The sequence below is a fragment of the Scyliorhinus torazame genome, chromosome 8 (assembly GCF_047496885.1).
Source record: "Scyliorhinus torazame isolate Kashiwa2021f chromosome 8, sScyTor2.1, whole genome shotgun sequence".
Lineage (NCBI taxonomy): Eukaryota > Metazoa > Chordata > Chondrichthyes > Carcharhiniformes > Scyliorhinidae > Scyliorhinus > Scyliorhinus torazame.
In genome coordinates this window covers 251,331,635-251,355,481 of record NC_092714.1, presented here as the reverse complement: position 1 = coordinate 251,355,481, position 23,847 = coordinate 251,331,635, and the positions used below count along the sequence as shown (strand labels likewise).

At 57.7% G+C, this 23,847-nt stretch overlaps 1 protein-coding gene across 1 annotated transcript in view; it reads left to right on the top strand.

Annotated features, from left to right (window-relative positions):
- Nucleotides 1–23,847, top strand: part of mybl2b (v-myb avian myeloblastosis viral oncogene homolog-like 2b) — an 89,754-nt gene that overhangs the window by 11,672 nt on the left and 54,235 nt on the right. The window contains exons 2-3 of the mRNA XM_072515558.1: nt 14,571–14,664; nt 23,326–23,397. Coding sequence (XP_072371659.1) covers nt 14,571–14,664; nt 23,326–23,397 — 166 coding nt within the window. The remainder of the gene's footprint in view (nt 1–14,570; nt 14,665–23,325; nt 23,398–23,847) is intronic.

Sequence of the window (23,847 nt, the reverse complement as noted above, 5' to 3'; positions counted from 1 at the left end):
GGGGGAGGAGGGGAGTGGAGGAGGGGGAGGAGGGGAGTGGAGGGAGGGGGAGGAGGGGAGTGGAGGGAGGGGGAGGAGGGGAGTGGAGGGAGGGGGAGGAGGGGAGTGGAGGGAGGGGGAGGAGGGGAGTGGAGGGAGGGGGAGGCGGGGAGTGGAGGGAGGGGGAGGCGGGGAGTGGAGGGAGGGGGAGGCGGGGAGTGGAGGGAGGGGGAGGGAGGGGAGTGGAGGGAGGGGGGAGGAGGGGAGTGGAGGGGAGTGGAGGGAGGGGAGGAGGGGAGTGGAGGAGGGGGAGGAGGGGAGTGGAGGGAGGGGGAGGAGGGGGAGGAGGGGAGTGGAGGAGGGGAGGAGGGGAGTGGAGGGAGGGGGAGCAGGGGAGTGGAGGGAGTGGAGGGAGGGGAGTGGAGGGAGGGGGAGGAGGGGAGTGGGGGGAGGGGGGAGTGGGGGAGGAGGGAGGGGGAGGAGGGGAGTGGAGGGAGGGGGAGGAGGGGAGTGGAGGGAGGGGGAGGAGGGGAGTGGAGGGAGGGGAGTGGAGGGGAGTTGAGGGAGCGGGAGTGGAGGGAGGGGAGGAGGGGAGTGGAGGGAGGGGGAGGAGGGGAGTGGGGGAGGAGGGGAGTGGGGGAGGAGGGGAGTGGGGGGAGGAGGGGAGTGGAGGGAGGGGGAGGAGGGGAGTGGAGGGAGGGGGAGGAGGGGAGTGGAGGGAGGGGGAGGAGGGGAGTGGAGGGAGGGGGAGGAGGGGAGTGAGGGAGGGGGAGGGGGATGGAGGGAGGGGGAGGAGGGGAGTGAGGGGGAGGAGGGGAGTGGAGGGAGGGGGAGGAGGGGAGTGGAGGGAGGGGGAGGAGGGGAGTGGAGGGGGGAGGAGGGGAGTGGAGGGAGGGGAGGAGGGGAGTGGAGGGAGGGGAGGAGGGGAGTGGAGGGAGGGGGAGGAGGGGAGTGGAGGGAGGGGGAGGAGGGGAGGGGAGGGAGGGGGAGGGGGAGGGGAGGAGGGGGAGGAGGGGAGTGGAGGGAGGGGGAGGAGGGGAGTGGAGGGAGGGGGAGGGGGAGGAAGGAGGGAGGGGGAGGAGGGGAGTGGAGGGAGGGGAGGAGGGGAGTGGAGAGAGGGGAGGAGGGGAGTGGAGGGAGGGGGAGGGGAGTGGAGGGAGGGGGAGGAGGGAGTGGAGGGAGGGGGAGGAGGGGAGTGGAGGGAGGGGGAGGAGGGGAGTGGAGGGAGGGGAGGAGGGGAGTGGAGGGAGGGGAGGAGGGGAGTGGAGGGAGGAGGAGGGAGGGGAGGGAGGGGAGGGAGGGGGAGGGAGGGGAGGGAGGGGGAGGGAGGGGAGGGAGGGGAGGGAGGGGGAGGAGGGGAGTGGTGGGAGGGGGGGGAGGGGAGTGGAGGAGGGGAGGAGGGGAGTGGAGGGAGGAGGGGAGTGGAGGGAGGGGGAGGAGGGGAGTGGAGGGAGGGGGAGGAGGGGAGTGGAGGGAGGGGAGGAGGGGAGTGGAGGGAGGGGGAGGCGGGGAGTGGAGGGAGGGGGGAGGCGGGGAGTGGAGGGAGGGGAGGAGGGGAGTGGAGGGGAGGGGGTGGAGGGGAGTGGAGGGAGGGGGAGGAGGGGAGTGGAGGGAGGGGGAGGAGGGGAGTGGAGGGAGGGGGAGGAGGGGAGTGGAGGGAGGGGGAGGAGGGGAGTGGAGGGAGGGGGAGGAGGGGAGTGGAGGGAGGGGGAGGAGGGGAGTGGAGGGAGGGGGAGGAGGGGAGTGGAGGGAGGGGGAGGAGGGGAGTGGAGGGAGGGGGAGGAGGGGAGTGGAGGGAGGGGAGGAGGGAGTGGAGGAGGGGGAGGAGGGGAGTGGAGGGAGGGGGAGGAGGGGAGTGGAGGGAGGGGGAGGAGGGGAGTGGAGGGAGGGGAGGAGGGGAGTGGAGGGAGGGGGAGGAGGGGAGTGGAGGGAGGGGGAGGAGGGGAGTGGAGGAGGGGGGAGGAGGGGAGTGGAGGGAGGGGGAGGAGGGGAGTGGAGGGAGGGGGAGGAGGGGAGTGGAGGGAGGGGGAGGAGGGGAGTGGAGGGAGGGGAGGAGGGGAGTGGAGGGAGGGGAGGAGGGGAGTGGAGGGGGGGGAGGAGGGGAGTGGAGGGAGGGGAGGAGGGGAGTGGAGGGGGGAGGAGGGGAGTGGAGGGAGGGGGAGGAGGGGAGTGGAGGGAGGGGGAGGAGGGGAGTGGAGGGAGGGGGAGGAGGGGAGTGGAGGGGAGGGGGGAGGAGGGGAGTGGAGGGAGGGGGAGGAGGGGAGTGGAGGGAGGGGGAGGAGGGGAGTGGAGGGAGGGGGAGGAGGGGAGTGGAGGGAGGGGGAGGAGGGGAGTGGAGGGAGGGGGAGGAGGGGAGTGGAGGGAGGGGGAGGAGGGGAGTGGAGGGAGGGGGAGGAGGGGAGTGGAGGGAGGGGGAGGAGGGGAGTGGAGGGAGGGGGAGGAGGGGAGTGGAGGGAGGGGGAGGAGGGGAGTGGAGGGAGGGGGAGGAGGGGAGTGGAGGGAGGGGAGGAGGGAGGGGGAGGAAGAGGGAGTGGAGGGAGGGGGAGGAGGGGAGTGGAGGGAGGGGGAGGAGGGGAGTGGAGGGAGGGGGAGGAGGGGAGTGGAGGGAGGGGGAGGAGGGGAGTGGAGGGAGGGGGAGGAGGGGAGTGGAGGGAGGGGGAGGAGGGAGTGGAGGGAGGGGGAGGAGGGGAGTGGAGGGAGGGGGAGGAGGGGAGTGGAGGGGAGGGGAGGGGGAGGGGGAGGAGGGGAGTGGAGGGGAGGGGGAGGAGGGGAGTGGAGGGGGAGGGGGAGGAGGGGAGTGGAGGGAGGGGGAGGAGGGGAGTGGAGGGAGGGGGAGGAGGGGAGTGGAGGGAGGGGGAGGAGGGGAGTGGAGGGAGGGGGAGGAGGGGAGTGGAGGGAGGGGGAGGAGGGGAGTGGAGGGAGGGGGAGGAGGGGAGTGGAGGGAGGGGGAGGAGGGGAGTGGAGGGAGGGGGAGGAGGGGAGTGGAGGGAGGGGGAGGAGGGGAGTGGAGGGAGGGGGAGGAGGGGGAGTGGAGGGAGGGGGAGGAGGGGAGTGGAGGGAGGGGGAGGAGGGGAGTGGAGGGAGGGGGAGGAGGGGAGTGGAGGGAGGGGGAGGAGGGGAGTGGAGGGAGGGGGAGGAGGGGAGTGGAGGAGGGGGAGGAGGGGAGTGGAGGGAGGGGGAGGAGGGGAGTGGAGGGAGGGGGAGGAGGGGAGTGGAGGGAGGGGGAGGAGGGGAGTGGAGGGAGGGGGGGAGGAGGGGGAGGGAGGGGGGAGGGGAGGGGGAGGAGGGGAGTGGAGGGAGGGGGAGGAGGGGAGTGGAGGGAGGGGGAGGAGGGGAGTGGAGGGAGGGGGAGGAGGGGAGTGGAGGGAGGGGGAGGAGGGGAGTGGAGGGAGGGGGAGGAGGGGAGTGGAGGGAGGGGGAGGAGGGGAGTGGAGGGGAGGGGGAGGAGGGGAGTGGAGGGAGGGGGGAGGGAGGGGGAGGAGGGGAGTGGAGGGAGGGGGAGGAGGGGAGTGGAGGGAGGGGGGAGGAGGGGAGTGGAGGGAGGGGGAGGAGGGGAGTGGAGGGAGGGGGAGGAGGGGAGTGGAGGGAGGGGGAGGAGGGAGGGGGAGGAGGGGAGTGGAGGGAGGGGGAGGAGGGGAGTGGAGGGAGGGGAGGAGGGAGTGGAGGGAGGGGGAGGAGGGGAGGAGGGGAGTGGAGGGAGGGGGAGGAGGGGAGTGGAGGGAGGGGGAGGAGGGGAGTGGAGGGAGGGGGAGGAGGGGAGTGGAGGGAGGGGGAGGAGGGGAGTGGAGGGAGGGGGAGGAGGGGAGTGGAGGGAGGGGAGGAGGGGAGTGGAGGGAGGGGAGTGGAGGGAGGGAGTGGAGGGAGGGGGAGGAGGGGAGTGGAGGAGGGGGAGGAGGGGAGTGGAGGGAGGGGGAGGAGGGGAGTGGAGGAGGGGGAGGAGGGGAGTGGAGGGAGGGGGAGGAGGGGAGTGGAGGGAGGGGGAGGAGGGGAGTGGAGGGAGGGGGAGGAGGGGAGTGGAGGGAGGGGGAGGAGGGGAGTGGAGGGAGGGGGAGGAGGGGAGTGGAGGGAGGGGGAGGAGGGGAGTGGAGGGAGGGGAGGAGGGGTGGAGGGAGGGGGAGGAGGGGAGTGGAGGGAGGGGGAGGAGGGGAGTGGAGGGAGGGGGAGGAGGGGAGTGGAGGGAGGGGGAGGAGGGGAGTGGAGGGAGGGGGAGGAGGGGAGTGGAGGGAGGGGGAGGAGGGGAGTGGAGGGAGGGGGAGGAGGGGAGTGGAGGGAGGGGGAGGAGGGGAGTGGAGGGGAGGGGGAGGAGGGGAGTGGGGGAGGGGGAGGAGGGAGTGGAGGGAGGGGGAGGAGGGGAGTGGAGGGAGGGGGAGGAGGGGAGGTGGAGGAGGGGGAGGAGGGGAGTGGAGGGAGGGGGAGGAGGGGAGTGGAGGGAGGGGGAGGGAGGGGAGTGGAGGGAGGGGGAGGAGGGGAGTGGAGGGAGGGGGAGGAGGGGAGTGGAGGGAGGGGGAGGAGGGGAGTGGGAGGGGAGTGGAGGGAGGGGAGTGGAGGCAGGGGAGTGGAGGGAGGGGAGTGGGGGAGGGGGAGGGAGGGGAGTGGAGGGAGGGGGAGGGAGGGGAGTGGAGGGAGGGGGAGGAGGGGAGTGGAGGGAGGGGGAGGGAGGGGAGTGGAGGGAGGGGGAGGAGGGGAGTGGAGGGAGGGGGAGGGAGGGGAGTGGAGGGAGGGGGAGGGAGGGGAGTGGAGGGAGGGGGAGGGAGGGGAGTGGAGGGAGGGGGAGGAGGGGAGTGGAGGGAGGGGGAGGGAGGGGGAGTGGAGGAGGGGGGAGGGGAGTGGAGGGAGGGGAGGAGGGGAGTGGAGGGAGGGGGAGGAGGGGAGTGGAGGGAGGGGGAGGAGGGGAGTGGAGGGAGGGGGAGGAGGGGAGTGGAGGGAGGGGGTGGAGGGGAGTGGAGGGAGGGGGAGGGGAGGGGAGTGGAGGGAGGGGGAGGAGGGAGTGGAGGGGGGAGGGGGAGGAGGGGAGTGGAGGGAGGGGGAGGAGGGGAGTGGAGGGAGGGGGAGGGAGGAGGGGAGTGGAGGGAGGGGGGAGGAGGGGAGTGGAGGGAGGGGGAGGAGGGGAGTGGAGGGAGGGGAGGAGGGAGTGGAGGGAGGGAGGAGGGGAGTGGAGGGAGGGGGGAGGGGAGTGGAGGGAGGGGGAGGAGGGGAGTGGAGGGGGAGGGGGAGGAGGGGAGTGGAGGGAGGGGGAGGAGGGAGTGGAGGGAGGGGAGGAGGGGAGGTGGAGGGAGGGGGAGGAGGGGAGGGGAGGAGGGAGGGAGGGAGGGGAGTGGGGAGGGGAGTGGAGGGGAGTGGAGGGGGGAGGTGGAGGGAGGGAGTGGAGGGGGGAGTGGAGGGGGGAGTGGAGGGAGGGAGGGAGGGGGAGTGGAGGGAGGGAGGGGAGTGAGGGAGGGAGGGGGTGGAGGGAGGAGGGTGGGGGAGGGAGGGGTGGGGAGGGGAGTGGAGGGAGGGAGTGGAGGGGGGGAGGGGAGTGGAGGGAGGGAGGGGAGTGGGGAGGGAGGGGAGTGGAGGGAGGGAGGGAGTGGAGGGTGGGAGGGGAGTGGAGGGAGGGAGGGGAGTGGAGGGAGGAGGGGAGTGGAGGGAGGGAGGGGAGTGGAGGGAGGGAGGGGAGTGGGGAGGGGAGTGGAGGGAGGGGTGGAGGGGGTGGAGGGAGTGGAGGGGGAGGGAGGGGAGTGGAGGGAGGGAGGGGAGTGGAGGGAGGGGGGGAGGTGGAGGTGGAGGGAGTGGAGGGAGGGAGGGGAGTGGAGGGAGGGAGGGAGGGGAGTGGAGGGAGGGAGGGTGGGGAGTGGAGGGAGGGAGGGAGGGAGGGGAGTGGAGGGAGGGAGGGAGGGGAGTGGAGGGAGGGAGGGAGGGAGGGGAGTGGAGGGAGGGGAGGGAGTGAGGGAGGGAGGGGGAGTGGAGGAGGGAGTGGGGGAGGGAGGGGAGTGGAGGGAGGGGGAGGAAGGGGAGTGGAGGGGAGGGGGGAGGGGAGTGGAGGAGGGGGAGGGGGGGGAGGGGAGTGGAGGGAGGGGGGAGGGAGGGAGGGGAGTGGAGGGAGGGGGAGGGAGGGGAGGAGGGAGGGGGAGGGAGGGGAGTGGAGGGAGGGGAGTGGAGGGAGGGGGAGGGAGGGGAGTGGAGGAGGGGAGGAGGGGAGTGGAGGGAGGGGGAGGAGGGGAGTGGAGGGAGGGGGAGGAGGGGAGTGGAGGGAGGGGGAGGAGGGGAGTGGAGGGAGGGGGAGGAGGGGAGTGGAGGGAGGGGGAGGAGGGGAGTGGAGGGAGGGGGAGGAGGGGAGTGGAGGGAGGGGAGGAGGGGAGTGGAGGGAGGGGAGGAGGGAGGGGGAGGAGGGGAGTGGAGGGAGGGGGAGGAGGGGAGTGGAGGGAGGGGGAGGAGGGGAGTGGAGGGAGGGGGAGGAGGGGAGTGGAGGGAGGGGAGGAGGGGAGTGGAGGGAGGGGAGTGGAGGGAGGGGGAGGAGGGGAGTGGAGGGAGGGGAGGAGGGGAGTGGAGGGAGGGGAGTGGAGGAGGGGAGTGGAGGGAGGGGGAGGAGGGGGAGTGGAGGGAGGGGAGTGGAGGGAGGGGAGTGGAGGGAGGGGGAGGAGGGGAGTGGAGGGAGGGGGAGGAGGGGAGTGGAGGGAGGGGAGGAGGGGAGTGGAGGGAGGGGAGGAGGGGAGTGGAGGGAGGGGGAGGAGGGGAGTGGAGGGAGGGGGAGGAGGGGAGTGGAGGGAGGGGAGGAGGGGAGTGGAGGGAGGGGGAGGAGGGGAGTGGAGGGAGGGGGAGGAGGGGAGTGGAGGGAGGGGGAGGGGGAGTGGAGGGAGGGGAGGAGGGGAGTGGAGGGAGGGGGAGGAGGGGAGGGGGGAGGGGAGTGGAGGAGGGGAGTGGAGGGAGGGGAGTGGAGGGATGGGAGTGGAGGGAGGGGAGTGGAGGGAGGGGAGTGGAGGGAGGGGAGTGGAGGGAGGGAGGGGAGTGGAGGGAGGGAGGGGAGTGGAGGGAGGGAGGGGAGTGGAGGGAGGGAGGGGAGGGAGGGGAGTGGAGGGAGGAGGGAGTGGAGGGAGGGAGGGGAGTGGAGGGAGGGAGGGGAGTGGAGGGAGGGAGGGAGTGGAGGGAGGGAGGGGGGAGTGGAGGGAGGGAGGGGAGTGGAGGGAGGGAGGGGAGTGGAGGGAGGGAGGGGAGTGGAGGGAGGGAGGGGAGTGGAGGAGGGGAGTGGAGGGAGGGGAGTGGAGGGAGGGAGGGAGGGAAGTGGAGGGAGGGAGGGAGGGAGTGGAGGGAGGGAGGGGTGGAGGGAGGGAGGGGAGTGGAGGGAGGGAGGGGAGTGGAGGGAGGGAGGGAGGGGAGTGGAGGGAGGGAGGGAGGGGAGTGGAGGGAGGAGGGGAGTGGAGGGAGGGAGGGAGGGGAGTGGAGGAGGGAGGGAGGGGAGTGGAGTGGAGGGAGGGGGAGGGGAGTGGAGGGAGGGAGGGAGGGGAGTGGAGGGAGGGAGGGAGGGGAGTGGAGGGAGGGAGGAGGGGAGTGGAGGGAGGGGAGGGAGGGGAGTGGAGGGAGGGAGGGAGGGAGTGGAGGAGGGGAGTGGAGGAGGGAGGAGGGAGTGGAGGGGGGAGGAGGGGAGTGGAGGGAGGGGGAGGGAGTGGAGGGAGGGGGAGGGAGGGGAGGGGAGTGGAGGGAGGGGGAGGGGAGGGGAGTGGAGGAGGGGGAGGGAGGGGAGTGGAGGGAGGGGGAGGGAGGGGAGTGGAGGGAGGGGGAGGAGGGGAGTGGAGGGAGGGGGAGGAGGGGAGGGAGGGAGGGGAGGGGGAGTGGAGGGAGGGGGAGGAGGGGAGTGGAGGGAGGGGGAGGAGGGGAGTGGAGGGAGGGGGGAGGAGGGGAGTGGAGGGAGGGGGAGGAGGGGAGTGGAGGGAGGGAGGAGGGGAGTGGAGGGAGGGGGAGGAGGGGAGGGGGAGGAGGGAGGGGAGAGGGGAGGGGGAGGGGAGGGGAGTGGAGGGAGGGGAGGAGGGGAGTGGAGGGAGGGGGAGGAGGGGAGTGGAGGGAGGGGGAGGAGGGGAGTGGAGGGAGGGGGAGGAGAGGGAGGGGGAGGAGAGGAGGGGGAGGAGGGGAGTGGAGGGAGGGGGAGGAGGGGAGTGGAGGAGGGGGAGGAGGGGAGTGGAGGGAGGGGGAGGAGGGAGTGGAGGGAGGGGGAGGAGGGGAGTGGAGGGGGGGGAGGGGAGTGGAGGGAGGGGGAGGAGGGGAGTGGAGGGGGAGGAGGGGAGTGGAGGGAGGGGGGGAGGGGAGTGGAGGGAGGGGGGGCAGGGGAGTGGAGGGAGGGGGGGGAGGGAGTGGAGGGAGGGGGGGAGGGGAGTGGAGGGAGGGGGAGGAGGGGAGTGGAGGGAGGGGGGGAGGAGGGAGGGGAGTGGAGGGGAGGGGGGAGGCGGAGTGGGGAGGGAGGGGGAGTGGAGGGAGGGGGAGGAGGGGAGTGGAGGGAGGGGAGTGGAGGAGAGGGGGAGGAGGGGGAGGAGGGAGGGGAGGAGGGGGAGTGGAGGGAGGGGGAGGAGGGGAGTGGAGGGAGGGGGAGGAGGGGAGTGGAGGGAGGGGGAGGAGGGGAGTGGAGGGAGGGGGAGGAGGGGAGTGGAGGGAGGGGGAGGAGGGGAGTGGAGGGAGGGGGAGGAGGGGAGTGGAGGGAGGGAGGAGGGGAGGAGTGGTGGGGAGTGGAGGGGTGAGTCGTGGGGAGGTGACGAGGGGGTGTAGGGCGAGTTTGTGAGTGGAATGAGGGGTGGAAGGTAGAAAGTGGGAAGAGAGGATGGTGGGCGGGGAGGGGGTGAGTGACAGGCGAGGGTAGTGCGCAGGCGCGGGTAGCCGCCAGCCAGGAGCGGCGCATTGGCGGGTTTTTGGAAAGTGTTTCCCGGAGCTCGAGCGGGAGATAAAAGGCCAACCGCCCCGAGACACAACAGAGCAACGGATCTTCGGCGTTGGCGGCTCAGGTCACCTTTAAGTTAATCCGGGTTAGTGGTGGTGATTGATTGCCAGGTCGCAGTTACCCTGAGACAGCTCAGCTTTCCCCGGGCCTCCCTCTCCTTCCCTCCCCATGGCTCAGCAAGCCTCTGGTAAGTCACTGACTGGGTTAAAGAAAACAACATCAAGCTGCTTTTCATTTCCACCATCTCTCTCGCCTTCACTGATCCTGGTAGTGGGGGTGTTGGGGGGATAAAGCAAGGCTGGTTTGAGGGGATCTCAATAGGCGTTTAAAATTTGGGGGGAAGAAAAGCCTCCGAGGATAAGCTGGGATGTGATTCTTGTCATTTGTGAATCAATAACATTCGTGCGTTCGAATCCGATTGATCCCAGGAGGAGAAAGGGACAAGTGGAGTTCTTAATACACAAAGGGTTATAAGGACAAGGGATGCTTTAAGTCTGGAGTATTGTTGAAATAGAGACAATAAATGTTTGCAAATTTTAAAATATGTATTGAAAAGGGCAGTCATTTGGCATTCATGTTTTATGATGTGGGGTGAACTGGGTGTTGTGAATGTAGAAAGGAGGAGTGTACACCTAGAATCGAACCTGTCTTTTTTTTTCCTGTCCATTTGAATTAATGGATGGCACCTTTTAATATGTTTCCTTCGCCTTGCCTCAGTGTATAGTCCTCTAGTCCCAAGGTAGAAGATTGTGTGTTCAAATCCCACTTGAGGCACTTGCCCATGTAATCACTAAGGGTGGCATGGTAGCACAGTGGTTAGCACTGTTGCTTCACAGCTCCAGGGTCCAATGTTTGATTCCTGGCTTGGGTCACTGTCTGTGCGGAGTCTGCGCATTCTCCCTGTGTCTGCATGGGTTTCCTCTGGGTGCTCTTTCCAAGGGTGGGTGCAGACTTGATGGGCCAAATGGCCTCCAAATGAGTCAAAGCTGACACTCCAGTGCAGTACTGAGGGGGGTGCTGGGTGGGATTCTCTGGTCTGCCAGCTCTGTTTTCCGGCGTGACGTTCCTCTGCCGGCAATGGTATTTTCTGCTCTTGCAGTCGGCCAATGGGGTTCCCCATTGTGGCCTACTTACGCTGTCGGAAACCCGTGGGTGTGCTGCTGGCGGACCGGAGGATCCCGCCGACGGAGAATTAGGTCCTTTGTTGTCCTGGCTAACTTTTATCCCTGGATTACTAGTAAAAAATAAAGAATATCGGAATCTGGCTGTGCACCGATTCGCTGCCTTATTTCCTACACTCCAGCAGTGAGCACACTTCATGGCCAGGTCAGAGACTCCCCGGGGAGATGTGAGAATTGCCCCGTCCCGACACCGGCTCACTGACTTTTGGGCACTTGCGGGATCGGAGCTGCGCAGGTCGAGGGCCGTTGAATGCGGGCCCCCAGTGATTCTCTGGGCGTTGACGGGCCGAGTGCCTGCCAAGGATGGCCAAGTCCTGCTGGCGTGGGTTACGTATGGTCTCACCCACCAGGACCTCTTGAGTTCTGTCTGCGGGGGCCGTCTGAGTGGGGGGATCTAACGGGGGGGGGAGGTGGGGCTCCACGGTGGCTGGCCTGCGACCGGGCCTACTGATTGGCAGTGGGCTGGTTCTGTGGAGACCTATGTTCCTCCGCGCCGGGCCCCTGTAGGGCTCCGCCATATTGCGCAGAGACAGGAACCCATGCGCGAACTTGCGCCGGACGTGACACGCATGCACGGCAACTGCATACTCCTGCCCACAACAGGAGCTTGGTTTTCCTTCTGTCAATTTCTAAATATTTGAAAGTTGACTTACAGAGTTTGGATAACATCACAGATAGTTTTGTTGGGCTTGCAATCTATTACCAGATTAGACACCTGTTCTTGTCATAAGTGTCTGTGCTTGCTTTGGGGGAGCTGCTTCTGCATCAGTATTAAGATTCCTGTTCAACAACAGCTATTGACTAAGACAGTTATTTGTGAAGCCTCATTGCTGGCAGTATTTGGAAGTAGGTCCTGATCCAACTCTTTCAGATGAGTTTTCTCTGCAGTGCATATGCTAGTACTTGTCTCCCTTGTGCTGCACTTCCACCCTTGTGCTGCACTTCCAAGTTTAGTTCACGTGGGCAAATACCGATACACAAAATAAATAACATTGGAAAGCAAAATAGCTTCAAAGTGCTCCACACCTGATCTTTACCATCTGTTGCGTTTTGGCCTCTATCTAGTTTGTTTGAACCAATAGAATGGCATTGGGTCTCCCAATCATGAGTACCAATTTCTCCTTCTGCAGAGTTATCCAGAGTTGGTTCAAACAAACCATGCGTCAGTTATGATGTAGTTTTATCCTGACTTGTCAAAATTCCATGTGAACTATGGTGCCCACGGGAGGTTTGAAGTAAGCCAATGGACACTGATTCCTCTTTGAGGTCACATGGGCACAGACGAAATATTGGCCGCTCTTCAAATTTATCTCTGCTGCTCTGAATGTGCCTGTGGTTGCTCTTGACAATATTCCCTGGTGATAAGACTCCAGTGCCCTTTGTTTTCTCCCAGATTTGCATTAATCCTATTGAATCTTTATATTACAATTTTACAATTATTTTTGATCTGCTTGTTTCCAGAAAATATTGTATTCTATCTATTCATTACTGACCATTTCCCACAGATCTGATTCTTCTTGTGACAATTGATTCATTGTCACTTGTAATCAGAACTCAATGCTTCCATTTCTGGCTTAACTGCCATAGAGTAGCTAAACGCTGCCGTCTCGCACTCTTTAAGCCCAAGTCCTAGCCTCTTGCTACTTTCTGTAGTATACAATTAATGTGGAACTGCGTACAGTACCGCCCACACAGTGATGTAAGAAGACATATGATCCTAGATCTGGGGTTAGTGTAGTGTTGACCTTTTTGTGGACTATGAACACCTCTCTTGCAGACATGTTCTGTAACCAACACCATCCCAACTTGGTGGCAGCTCGGGATCAAAAAAACTCAATCTCACAGAAAAGTTGAAACAACAAAGAAAAAGAAAAATCTTCAAACGGTTTCTGAACTGAAGTAGCTCCCAACTGAAGCTACGGACGCAGAGAAAATGCTCCAGACAGAAGAGCCTGGAAGCTGCAGGCAGAGGCTTTGCTGCAGCAGAAAACTTAATCGAATCTTCTTATGACCCCCAGACCAGAACCCAACAGTGGCTAAGATATTAGACCGAAACCCAATATTTTAGTTTATTTCTAAGACTGTGCGGAAAGAATGATTCGCTCCAGGAGTGATTGCATGAAGAAATGGGGCTTGATTATTCTTATATCAAAACTTTATTATGAATACATTATTAAACGTCACACCTGAAAAGAACAGCTTACAATACCCCCTTCACCACTACTACTCAATTTCCCATTGAACAACAAGAAAATGAAAATCAGCATGGCATAGAGTAATACTTGCATCACAGAAAAGATTTGGATCCTGTTAGACCTCCTTTAGACTCTGGCTGAATATCTTCACCTAGCTTGTTTCAGCTTCTTCCTTGTCCCCAGCCAAGACTGCTCTGCTTTACATATTACTGTTTTGTAATTATCGTACTGTGGAAGAATTGTGGACTCATTGTCAGACGGATCAGAATTCAACTCTCTTTCAAGCTTTTCAAAATGTCGCTCAGCCTTCCTTGACTCCACCCAGCAATGACCTCATCTGCCCAAGCTGAAAAACAAATTCTCTCCTCAGGGTGCAAAGCATATTAACTCCCCAGAGACTTTCCCAGTCAAACCACAGTCTATTAGTCCAGACTGAAAAACACGTTCCTTTGTCAATTCCATCTTTTGGCTGCTAAAAGAACCTAGCCGCTGTGAAACAGAATTTTTTTTTTTAAATGACCACTGCAGTCAAACACTCTAATCCCAGACTTTTAACCCTCAAATTTCCGAATACTTAAAATCCAGTATTCCTAAAGACTTCTAGTTGTCACAATCTCCCAAGGCAATTTGGCTTCAGCAGGCAGAGTCTAGAGCCTACAATCCTTTGAACTTCCAGGCTGCAGCCAGTCCAGAGAAGACCCTTTTTATATTCAGACACTCCACATTGACTAAGCCGAACCCAAAACTGAGCAGCAACACGTGGCCTGAGTTGAAAAGAAAAATAATAATTAATTTACTCACTCTCTAGAAGCTTGCGACCGTCTGAATCCTCAAACAGCAAGCCTGCGGTTAATTTATACCCCCCCCGGTACTTACAATGCTACATCACTGAATAAATCAAGTCAGCACACAGCCATCGTTCAAAGTTCTTCTTCCAGAAGTGCTTCTGCTATTTAGCAAAGTGTAGTGTAAAAATTCATTTTTTTTTTGCAGCGAATGATGACAGGATATTCAAAGTCTGTAAGCTCTTAAAGCTGTACCCACACTTTTAAAATCTTCAACGTGATCACCATTTCAAACTTCAAACTCCACCATTGGATTCGTCCAAACCTGTCACAAAATTAACACTGTTGCTTCACAGCTCCAGGGTTCCAGGTTTGATTCCCGGCTTGGGTCACTGTCTGTGCGGAGTCTGCACGTTCTTCCTGTGTTTGCATGGGTTTCCTCCGGGTGCTCCGGTTTCCCCCCACAGTCCAAAAGATGTGCAGGTTAGGTGGATTGGTCACGCTAAATTGCCCCTGGTGTCCAAAAAGGTTGGGTGGGGTTACAGGGATAGGGTAAAGTTGTGGGCTTGAGTAGGTGCTCTTTCCAAAGGCGGGTGCAGACTCGGGCCGAATGGCCTCCTTCTGCACTGTAAAGTCTATGAAAATTGGGGTCTTTGGAGGAAAGGATTTTTGAGACCCTGCATCGGCGCCAACATGGGCGGCACTGTTGCTTCACAATGCCAGGGTCTCGTGTTCTATTCTGGTTTGGGTCACTGTTTGTGCGGAGTCTGCACATTCTCCCCATGCCTATGTGGATTTCCTCCGGGTGCTACAGTTTCCTCCCGCAAGTCCCGAAAGAAGTGCTGTTGGGTAAATTGGACATTCTGAATTCTCCCTCCGTGTACCCGAACAGGTGCTGGAGTGTGGCGACTAGGAGATTTTCACAGTACCTTCATTGCATTGTAAGCCTACTTGTGACAATAAAGATTATTATATTGTAAAGTGAACTGTACCTGCTTGCATCATACTGGGGACAACAGACCAAGAAATAGGAAAGAAGACTTCGAAATTCCAAAGTGCCGCTTCCAGGGGAGAAACAAGCATCACCATTTAAAGAACTGCCTGAATCATGAGCAACAGCGAAGGAATCTCAATCAGTGAACCCACTATCTATCGTAGTGTCTGTATTTTTTTTTAAAGAAACCCTGTTACAACCAATAGAAGAGTGGGGAAGTCCTGGCACCCATATTCACCTGGTTGTAACATGATATGGCCAGAATGGGGGGTTGGTTTATGCAATTCAGAATTGCTAGGCAGACAAGAGGGTACTTGCAACCATGGTCATTTCTTTTTGATAACGTTATTGACGGTAGCAGGTTGATCATGGAGGTGCCAAAAGAGATTCAAACTTGCTTGATCCTACTTGTTACTCTAATTATGTTGATCCTACCAATTGCAGTTTCAGCTCCACGTCAAATGATTTGCATGCTTGCATGAATTATCTTCTCCCTCATGGAATATGCTTTCTTTTTATATGTGTGTGTGTATACAGTGAAGAATGGGATGAACCCTTGCAGGATTTGGATTGCGATGTCCCGGACCACAAAGATGCAAAGTTTTTCAAAATCAAATGGTCTTCGGAAGAGGTACCTGATCTAAAACCAAATTGCTTTTTAAAAACAAAATACACTTTTGAATTGTGCAATGGATATGATTTTAATGTTGGCAATGGTGTTATCATTATCTTTTTTTAAAAATATATATTTATTAAAGTTTTTTAACACAATTTTTCTCCCTTACAAACAATAACACCCCCCCCCCCCCCCCCCCCGTAACAAAAAAAAACCGAGAAATCGCGCAGAGCAAGATATATACATGGCAAAATGATATATTTACACTGGCTTTGTACACTGGCCCTCACCCGTACGTGCCAGTTTCCCCGACCCTTCATGTTATCTCTTGATCATCCACCCTCCCAGGCAATTCCCTTCCCAAGGTTGCTGCTGCTGCTGACCGACCTTCCTCTAACGCTCCGCGAGATAGTCTAGGAACGGTTGCCACCGCCTGTAGAACCCCTGCGCAGACCCTCAAGGCGAACTTAATCCTCTCCAACTTTATGAACCCAGCCATATCATTTATCCAGGCCTCCAGGCTGGGGGGGCTTCGCATCCTTCCACATTAGCAAGATCCTTCGCCGGGCTACTAGGAACGCAAAGGCCAGAATGCCGGCCTCTTTCGCCTCCTGCACTCCCGGTTTGTCAACTACTCCAAATATTGCTAGCCCCCAGCTTGGCTTGACCCGGACTTTCACCACCTGAGATATTGCTCCCGCCGCTCCTCTCCAGAACCCCTCCAGTGCCGGGCATGACCAAAACATATGGACATGGTTCGCCGGGCTCCCTGAGCACCTTCCACATCTGTCCTCTACCCCAAAGAACCTACTCAACCTTGCCCCCGTCAAGTGCGCTCTGTGGACCACCTTAAATTGTGTGGGCCACCTTAAATTGTATCAGGCTGAGCCTGGCACATGAGGAGGAGGAGGAGGAGGAATTAACCCTACCTAGGGCATCAGCCCACAGACCTTCCTCGATCTCCTCCCCCAGCTCCTCCTCCCATTTACCCTTCAATTCTTCTACCAGCTCTTCCCCCTCTTCTTTCAACTCCTGGTGTATTTCCAACACCTTGCCCTCCCCGACCCATACACCCGAGATCACACTATCTTGAACTTTTTGTGCCGGGAGCAACGGGAATTCCCTCACCTGTCGCCTCACAAAAGCCCTCACCTGCATATATCTAAAGGCACTTCCCGGGGGTAACTCGAACTTCTCCTCCAGTGCCCCTAGGCTCGCAAAAGTCCCGTCGATGAACAGGTCCCCCATTCTTCCAATCCCCGCCCGATGCCAGCTCTGGAACCCCCCGTCCATCTTCCACGGGACAAACCGGTGGTTACCCCTGATCGGGGACCACACCGATGCTCCCATTGCACCCCGGTGCCGTCTCCACTGGCCCCAGATCCTTGGCGTTGCCGCCACCACCGGGCTCGTGGTATACTTTGTCGGCGAGAGCGGCAGCGGCGCCGTCACCAATGCCCCCAGGCTCGTTCCGTTACAGGACGCCATCTCCATCCTCTTCCATGCTGCCCCCTCTCCCTCCATAACCCACTTGCGGATCATCACCACATTTGCTGCCCAGTAGTAGCTCCCCAGGTTTGGCAGCGCCAACCCTCCTCGGTCCCTACTGCGTTCCAGGAACCCTCTCCTTACTCTCGGGGTCTTATTCGCCCACACAAACCCCATAATACTCCTGCCTACTCTCTTAAAAAAGGCCTTAGTGATCACGATGGGAAGGCACTGAAACACAAACAGAAACCTCGGAAAGACCACCATTTTGACCGACTGCACTCTACCCGCCAGCGAGAGCGGTAACATGTACCATCTTTTGAAATCCTCCTCCATTTGCTCCACCAACCTCGTCAGATTCAAGTTATGTAGGGTCCCCCAACTCCTGGCTATCTGGATCCCCAGATACCGAAAGCTCCCCTCCGCCCTCCTCAGCGGTAGGTCCCCTATCCCTCTTTCTTGGTCCCCCGCCTGTAATACAAAGAGCTCACTCTTCCCTACATTGAGCTTATAGCCCGAAAACTCCCTTAGAGTCTGCATGACCTCCACCATCCCCTCCATTGGATCCGCCACGTACAGCAACAGGTAATCCGCATATAGCGGCACCTGATGCTCTTCTCCCCCTCGGACCACCCCCCTCCATTTATTAGACTCCCTCAATGACATGGCCAATGGTTCGATCGCCAATGCGAACAACAGGGGGACAGGGGGCACCCCTGCCTCGTCCCTCGGTACAGTCGAAAGTACTCCGACCTCCGCCGGTTCGTCACTACACTTGCCATCGGGGCTCTGTAAAGGAGCTTAACCCAATTGATAAACCCTACCCCGAACCCAAACCTACGCAGCACCTCCCAGAGGTACTCCCACTCTACTCGGTCAAAGGCCTTCTCCGCATCCATAGCTGCCACTATCTCCGCCTCTCCCTCCTCCGATGGCATCATTATCACTTTTAAGAGCCGCCGCACATTGGAGTTTAGTTGCCTGCCTTTTACAAATCCCGTCTGGCCCTCGTGGATTACCCCTGGGACACAGTCCTCGATCCTCGTGGCCAGCACTTTTGCCAGCAACTTTGCATCCACATTGAGGAGCGAGATCGGCCTGTACGATCCACATTGCAGTGGGTCCTTGTCCCGCTTTAGGATCAAAGAAATTGTCGCTTCCGACATTGTCGGGGGTAGGGTCCCCTCCTCTCTTGCCTCATTAAAGGTCCTCACCAGTGGCGGGGCCAACAGGTCTGCGTACTTCCTGTAGAACTCCACCGGGAATCCGTCCAGTCCCGGGGCCTTCCCCGCCTGCATGCTCCCCAAAGCCTTGCTCAGCTCCTCCAACCCAAGTGGTGCCCCCAAACCAGCCACCTCTTGCTCCTCCACCCTCAGGAATCTCAGCTGATCTAGGAATCGTCTCATCCCCTCTTCCCCCGCTGGGGGCTGGGATCTGTACAGCTCTTCATAAAAGGCCTTGAATACCTCGTTTATTTTTGTTGCACTCCGAACCGTGGCTCCCCTTCCATCTTTGACTCCCCCTATTTCCCTCGCTGCCATCCTCTTACGGAGCTGGTGTGCCAGCATCCGACTAGCCTTTTCCCCATACTCGTAGGTCGCCCCCTGCACTTTCCTCCACTGTGCCTCCGCCTTCCCTGTGGTCAACAGGTCAAACTCCGTCTGGAGCCGTCGTCTTTCCCCAAGTAATCTTTCCTCCGGGGCCTCTGCGTATCTCCTGTCCACTCTCAAAATCTCCCCCACTAACCTCTCCCTTTCCATACCCTCTGTCTTCTCCCTATGAGCCCTAATGGAAATTAGCTCTCCCCTGACCACCGCCTTCAACGCCTCCCATACCACCCCCACCCGCACCTCCCCGTTGTCGTTGGCCTCCCAGTACCTTTCGATACACCCCCTCACCTTCCCACACACCACCTCGTCCGCCAGCAGTCCCACATCCAGCCGCCACAACGGGCGTTGGTCCCTCTCCTCTCCCAGCTCCAGTTCCACCCAGTGTGGGGCATGGTCTGAAACGGCTATAGCCGAATACTCCGTCCCCTCCACCCTGGGGATGAGCGCCCTACCCAGAACAAAGAAATCTATCCGGGAGTAGGCTTTGTGTACTTGGGAGAAGAAAGAAAATTCCCTGGCCTGCAGCCTTGCAAACCGCCATGGGTCCACTCCCCCCATCTGATCCATAAACCCCCTAAGTACCTTGGCTGCCGCCGGCCTCTTTCCAGTCCTTAATTTGGAGCGGTCCAGTGCTGGATCCAACACTGTATTGAAGTCCCCTCCCATTATCAGGCCTCCTATCTCCAGGTCCGGAATGCGCCCCAACATGCGCTTCATGAATCCTGCATTATCCCAGTTCGGGGCGTATACGTTTACCAACACCACCCACGTCCCTTGCAGCCTACCGCTCACCATTACATATCGCCCTCCATTGCCCGCTACAATAGTCTTGGCCTCAAATGACACCCGCTTTCCCACCAATATTGCCACCCCTCTATTCTTCGCGTCCAGTCCCGAGTGGAATACCTGTCCTACCCATTCCTTTCTTAACCTGACCTGGTCCGCCACCTTCAGATGTGTCTCTTGGAGCATGGCCACGTCCGCCTTCAGTCCCTTTAAGTGCGCGAACACTCGAGCCCTCTTCACCGGCCCATTCAGGCCCCTCACATTCCACGTTATCAGCCGGATTGGAGGGGCTCTCACCCCACGCCCCGCCGACTAGCCATCTCCTTTTCTGGGCCAGTCCCGTGTCCACGCCTCCCTCACCCTCCTGTCCCCAGAGGGGGGACCCCTGTCCCGACCACCTCTTCTGTGTCCCATTCCCTTTCGGCCAGTGCAGCAGCAACAGCCCCCCCCCGCTAGACCCCTGTCTAGCTTTTTTGCTCCCCCAATGTCACTCCCGTAAGTCAGCTGACGCCTGCTGACCCCGGCTTCCCCCGCCGTCCCATTGACCTCCCCGCGTGGGAGTCTCCCAATCCATATGCATTCCTTCATTCCCCTTCCCGCCTTTCTTCCCGCGCGCGGGAAAAAAACCCGTGCTTTCCAAAGCACGCTCCGCCCCCTCTGGCACAGCTCCTGTCGCGGCCTTGTCTCTCTCCCCCAGCCCATGTAACATTTCCTGAGTGTGATTGACCCCCTATATACAAAACCATCACACATCAAACCCCAAAACATCCCCCCCCCCCACCCTCACAAACCCTCAGTTAGAGTCCAACTTTTCGGCTTGTACAAAGGTCCACGCCTCCTCGGGCGTTTCAAAGTAATAGTGTTGGCCCTTGTATGTGACCCACAGTCGCGCTGGCTGCAGCATTCCGAATTTCACTTCTTTCCGGTACAACGCCGCTTTGGCCCGGTTGGAACCCGCTCTCCGCTTTGCAACCTCCGTGCTCCAGTCCGTGTATATTCGGATCTCTGCATTGTCCCACTTACTGCTCCGCCCCTTCTTGGCCCATCTCAGGACCCACTCTTTGTCCGTGAACCGGTGGAACCTCACCACCATCGCCCTTGGCGGCTCATTTGCCTGGGGCTTCTTCGCCAGCACCCGATGTGCCCCGTCCAACTCCAGGGGCCTTCGTGCCCATCATCGTCTCCAGCATCGTGCTCGAGTATGCCCCGGCATCAGCCCCCTCCACTCCCTCAGGGAGACCCAGGATTCGCAGATTCTTTCTCCTCGACCTGTTCTCCAGGTCTTCAAGTCTTCCCGCCCACCTCTTGTGTAGCGCCTCGTTCTGCTCCACTCTCACCGCCAGGCCCACGAGCTCATCCTCGTTCTGACTGACTCTTTTCTGTACCTCCTGGATCTTAGCTTCGTGGGCCTTCTGCGTGATCCCAAGTCCCTTCAATTGCTGAAAGCATAGGCGCCAACATCTATTTGCGCATCTCCTCGCGCTGCTCCTCGAAGCAGCGCTTGATGAACTCCTGCAGCTCCCCTTTGTCCCTGGCCGCCGCCATTTTGTTTTCTTTCCCTCGCTTCTCCCGTTGCTCCAGTGCCGCTCCTTTGGCCGTTACACTTCTGGTCCGTTTCATAGAAGTTGGCAGTATTTGCTTCACCAGTCTGCCCCAAAAAGTCTATGGAAACTCCTGAAAAAGGTCTGAGAGTCGGTTCCAGACGGGAGCTGCCGAATGCGCGACCTACTCCTCCATGGCCGCCACCAGAAGCCTCGTCCCCGCCTCTTCAATGGCCTTGGTAGATCCTTTCACAGTTGTTCCCTCTGCTGCTAGAATTCACCTTTGATAGAGTCAAGTCAGATTGCAGCTTTAAGCTTGCCCTTCCCCCGCCTGCATGCTGGAAGAGGCCTCTGTCTATTGCTGCAGATCAAGCCAAATCCTTCACTGTTTCTGCCGGGTCTGGCAGCCAAACGACACACCATTCCTGAGGGACACCGTCAGGGGCATGCTGCAGTCTTCTTCCCACACCGGGAAATGTCAAACAAATGCCGTGGGGGCCCTGTAAAAGAGCCCAAAAGTCCGTTCCAAGCGGGAGCTGCCGAATATGCGACCTAGCTCTGCATAGCCTCTCCCGGAAGTTCGGTGTTATCATTATCAACTGAAACATGATATGCCACCTTGGGAATTAGGACTTAAAATGTGAAATACAGTAGATATGCAAAGCTCCAGAGCACCATGTTAGTATCCTGCCTGTTATTGAAAAAATGTAATTCTTGTATCGTATTGGACCAATATTGTTAAAAACACCCAATTAGAATGTACAGTGCAGTAGGAGGCCATTCGGCCCATCGTGTCTGCGCCGACCCACTTAAGCCCTCACTTCCACCCTATCCCCGTAACCCAATTACCCATCCTTACCTTTTTGGTCACTAAGGGCAATTTATCATAGCCAATCTACCTAACCTGCATGTATTTGGACTGTGGGAGGAAACCGGAGACCAGGAGAACGTGCCGACTCCGCACAGACAGTGACTCAATGGGGAATCGAACCTGGGATCCTGGCGCTGTGAAGCCACAGTGCTATCCACTTGTGCTACCTCATACCTCTCATAGGAACACAGAAAATAGGAGCAGGAATTTGGCCCCTCGAGCCTGCTCTGCCATTCAACTAAATCATGGCTGTTCTTCTACTTCTAAGCCATTTTCCTACACTATCCCCATATTGTTTAATATTTACCCCAACGTTCTTCAGTGTTCCTCATTGGAGGGTGCAATTTTAGTTTTAACCTCCTGGAATTTCCTCTCTCAACCTTTTTTGCAGTGTTACTTACTTTTTGACCATTATTTAATCAATTCTAATTATTTTAATACTGAACATTTACATGCTCCAATTTTGGTATTTAAAAATAATTCATAGCCATTCTGGTTAGGATTAGGTATTGTTCTAATATTTTTTAGGACATTAAACTTTTTATCCTTTTAGGACTTGCTGATTTCTGTTGTGTTCTCTGGAAAATAGCAGAATGAAACATTAGAGTTGAATGAGAAAGTGGAAATCAGTTACTGAAAGAACAAATGCTTGGGGTCCTCCTTTTAGTGGGTGAAGCAATAGCAACAACCAATTCTTGAGTCAGATTTGCATGGGTTCTGCAAAAGAAAATCAAGAATCACAAAGGAACTGCTATTTCAAAGTATGAGCATCAATCTAACAAAACGTATAATTTGTGCAGCATATAGTAAAAGTGGCTGGTGACCTGGATGTATGCTGAAGTTGAACTGTTTTTCATATGAGGTTATCGCTTTTATTTGGATGCTGCTGTGTACAATCAACGTTGTTGCAGCTTTTCGTAATCTCAAGAGCCTGTTGAAGCTTTTTAAGGTTATCTAAACACGTTAATAAAATTCACTCCATCTAAATAACTTGCAGCTGCTTGTCTGATGAGTACTGAAATGTGTGCCACAGCAATGGGTTGAAAACACAGCATTTTAGTGCTTAAATTGCAGGTAGTTTGTGACGCCATCTACTGCTCCATTTCATCTGCTGCAGAACACCAGACCAGCTGTTCGAATTCAAGTTCCTCTGTTTCTAGTAGATTGGCGATGGATATGCTGGTCATTCGTATATCCATGTTTAACTGTTGGTCTTGACACAGGCAGATTAATGACAACATTTTATAGGGTCAAGCTTTCTGTTTAGGGAAACTTTGTTCATGACATCAATAGCCTGAATCATAAACTATATTAACAAAAGCATGTAATATAGTTTTTCAAAAAATATATACACAACTGTATTAGCTGCCATTGATTCCCAGTATATACACAACTGTATTAGCTACCATTGATTCCCAGTGGTAAATGCCAGTGGTAAATGGGTTTATCATATATTCTTTTATGAGGAAATTGCTATTTAGTCACTGATCAGACATGGTATAAAACAAGTACACGTACCAGACCCCTTATCCAGCACCTCAAAATTCAGAAGGACCCGGAAACCTGCTACATTCTAAGCTGGCACCCTGGTTAGCTATTTAAGTCCTTTAATTCTTTATTTTTCATGCTTTGTCATGGAAATGAAGACAAATTCTTCGAGGTTCGATTTAAGGAAATTTATTTGATACAAATATTTGCGGAGAGGGGAGTGCTCTGGCTGCATAGCCATTTCACAGCACTCTGAGTTATACACTTGAAAACCATTATATTTATAGTGTGAAATAAACAACTTTGAAAAATAAACCTTGGGAACAAAACAAGCGGAAATATGAATGTTTTGCCCTTGGTTTAAAAACAATTCTCGAGTACGCATTTTGTTGTCCTTCAGAAGAACAACTTCTTATCATTATAATAAGGCCGAGTCCAAAATATTAAGCAGTATTTTGTTTATGCTACCTGACTTACTTATTTTCATTCAAAGCAGTGTTAAACTATAGTCAAGCATTTCCCAGCATGCTTCTAAGTGGGCAACTCATGAATTTCCCTTCCACATACTTTATTATCAGTACATGTTCGGCGTAGGATCCAAAATCCCCAAATCTAGCATGGGTCTAGAACTGAGCTTCCCAGACACGGGGCCCGGTACCTGTAGGATGCAACTATTTTCCCCCTTGTACAAGTGAATCCAATTCACTTAGTGCGGGAATCATGGTCTCTGTTTCAGTTGTTTGAACCTCATTTTGTTACTTTGCTGCAGAGCTCTTCATTAGACGGTCCATATAATCTTATTGAGGTTGCAAGAAGAACCGCACTGTCTATAACAGAATATTAATAACATTAGTGTGAAAGGGTTTAAATTTTCTTCTTTTTGTTTGTACAGGATGAAAAATTGAAAAAGCTGATCAACCAATATGGCAAAAATGACTGGCGATTTATAGCGAGTAATTTCTCTGTAAGTACCTTTCTGTAGTTATGACTTGAAGGTGGTCATTCTTGCCAAGGCTCATCCTGAGTAAAGCTGATCTTACAAAATCCTGCTTATTAATCACATGAACCCACACACACTTGTGTGCTCCCATGCTAGACCCATAGTGCTATGAACATGGGGAGGTAAGAATGAAAAACCATTAGAGGCTCAAAATGGAAGACGGTATACGTTTGCAATTCAAATGTGTTATTTTGCGACGAAAAATAAGATAATTTAGTCTATTCTAAACTCTAATTTTTTCCTTTAGTTTTCACTTAACAAATTTAAATGGTGGCACAGTGGTTAACACTGCTGCCTCACAGTGCTGGGGACCTGGGTTCATTCCAGGCTTGGATCACTGTCAGTGTGGAGTCTGTACATTCTCCCTGTATATGTGTGGGTTTCTTCTGGGTTCTCTGGCGGTTTTCCCCCACA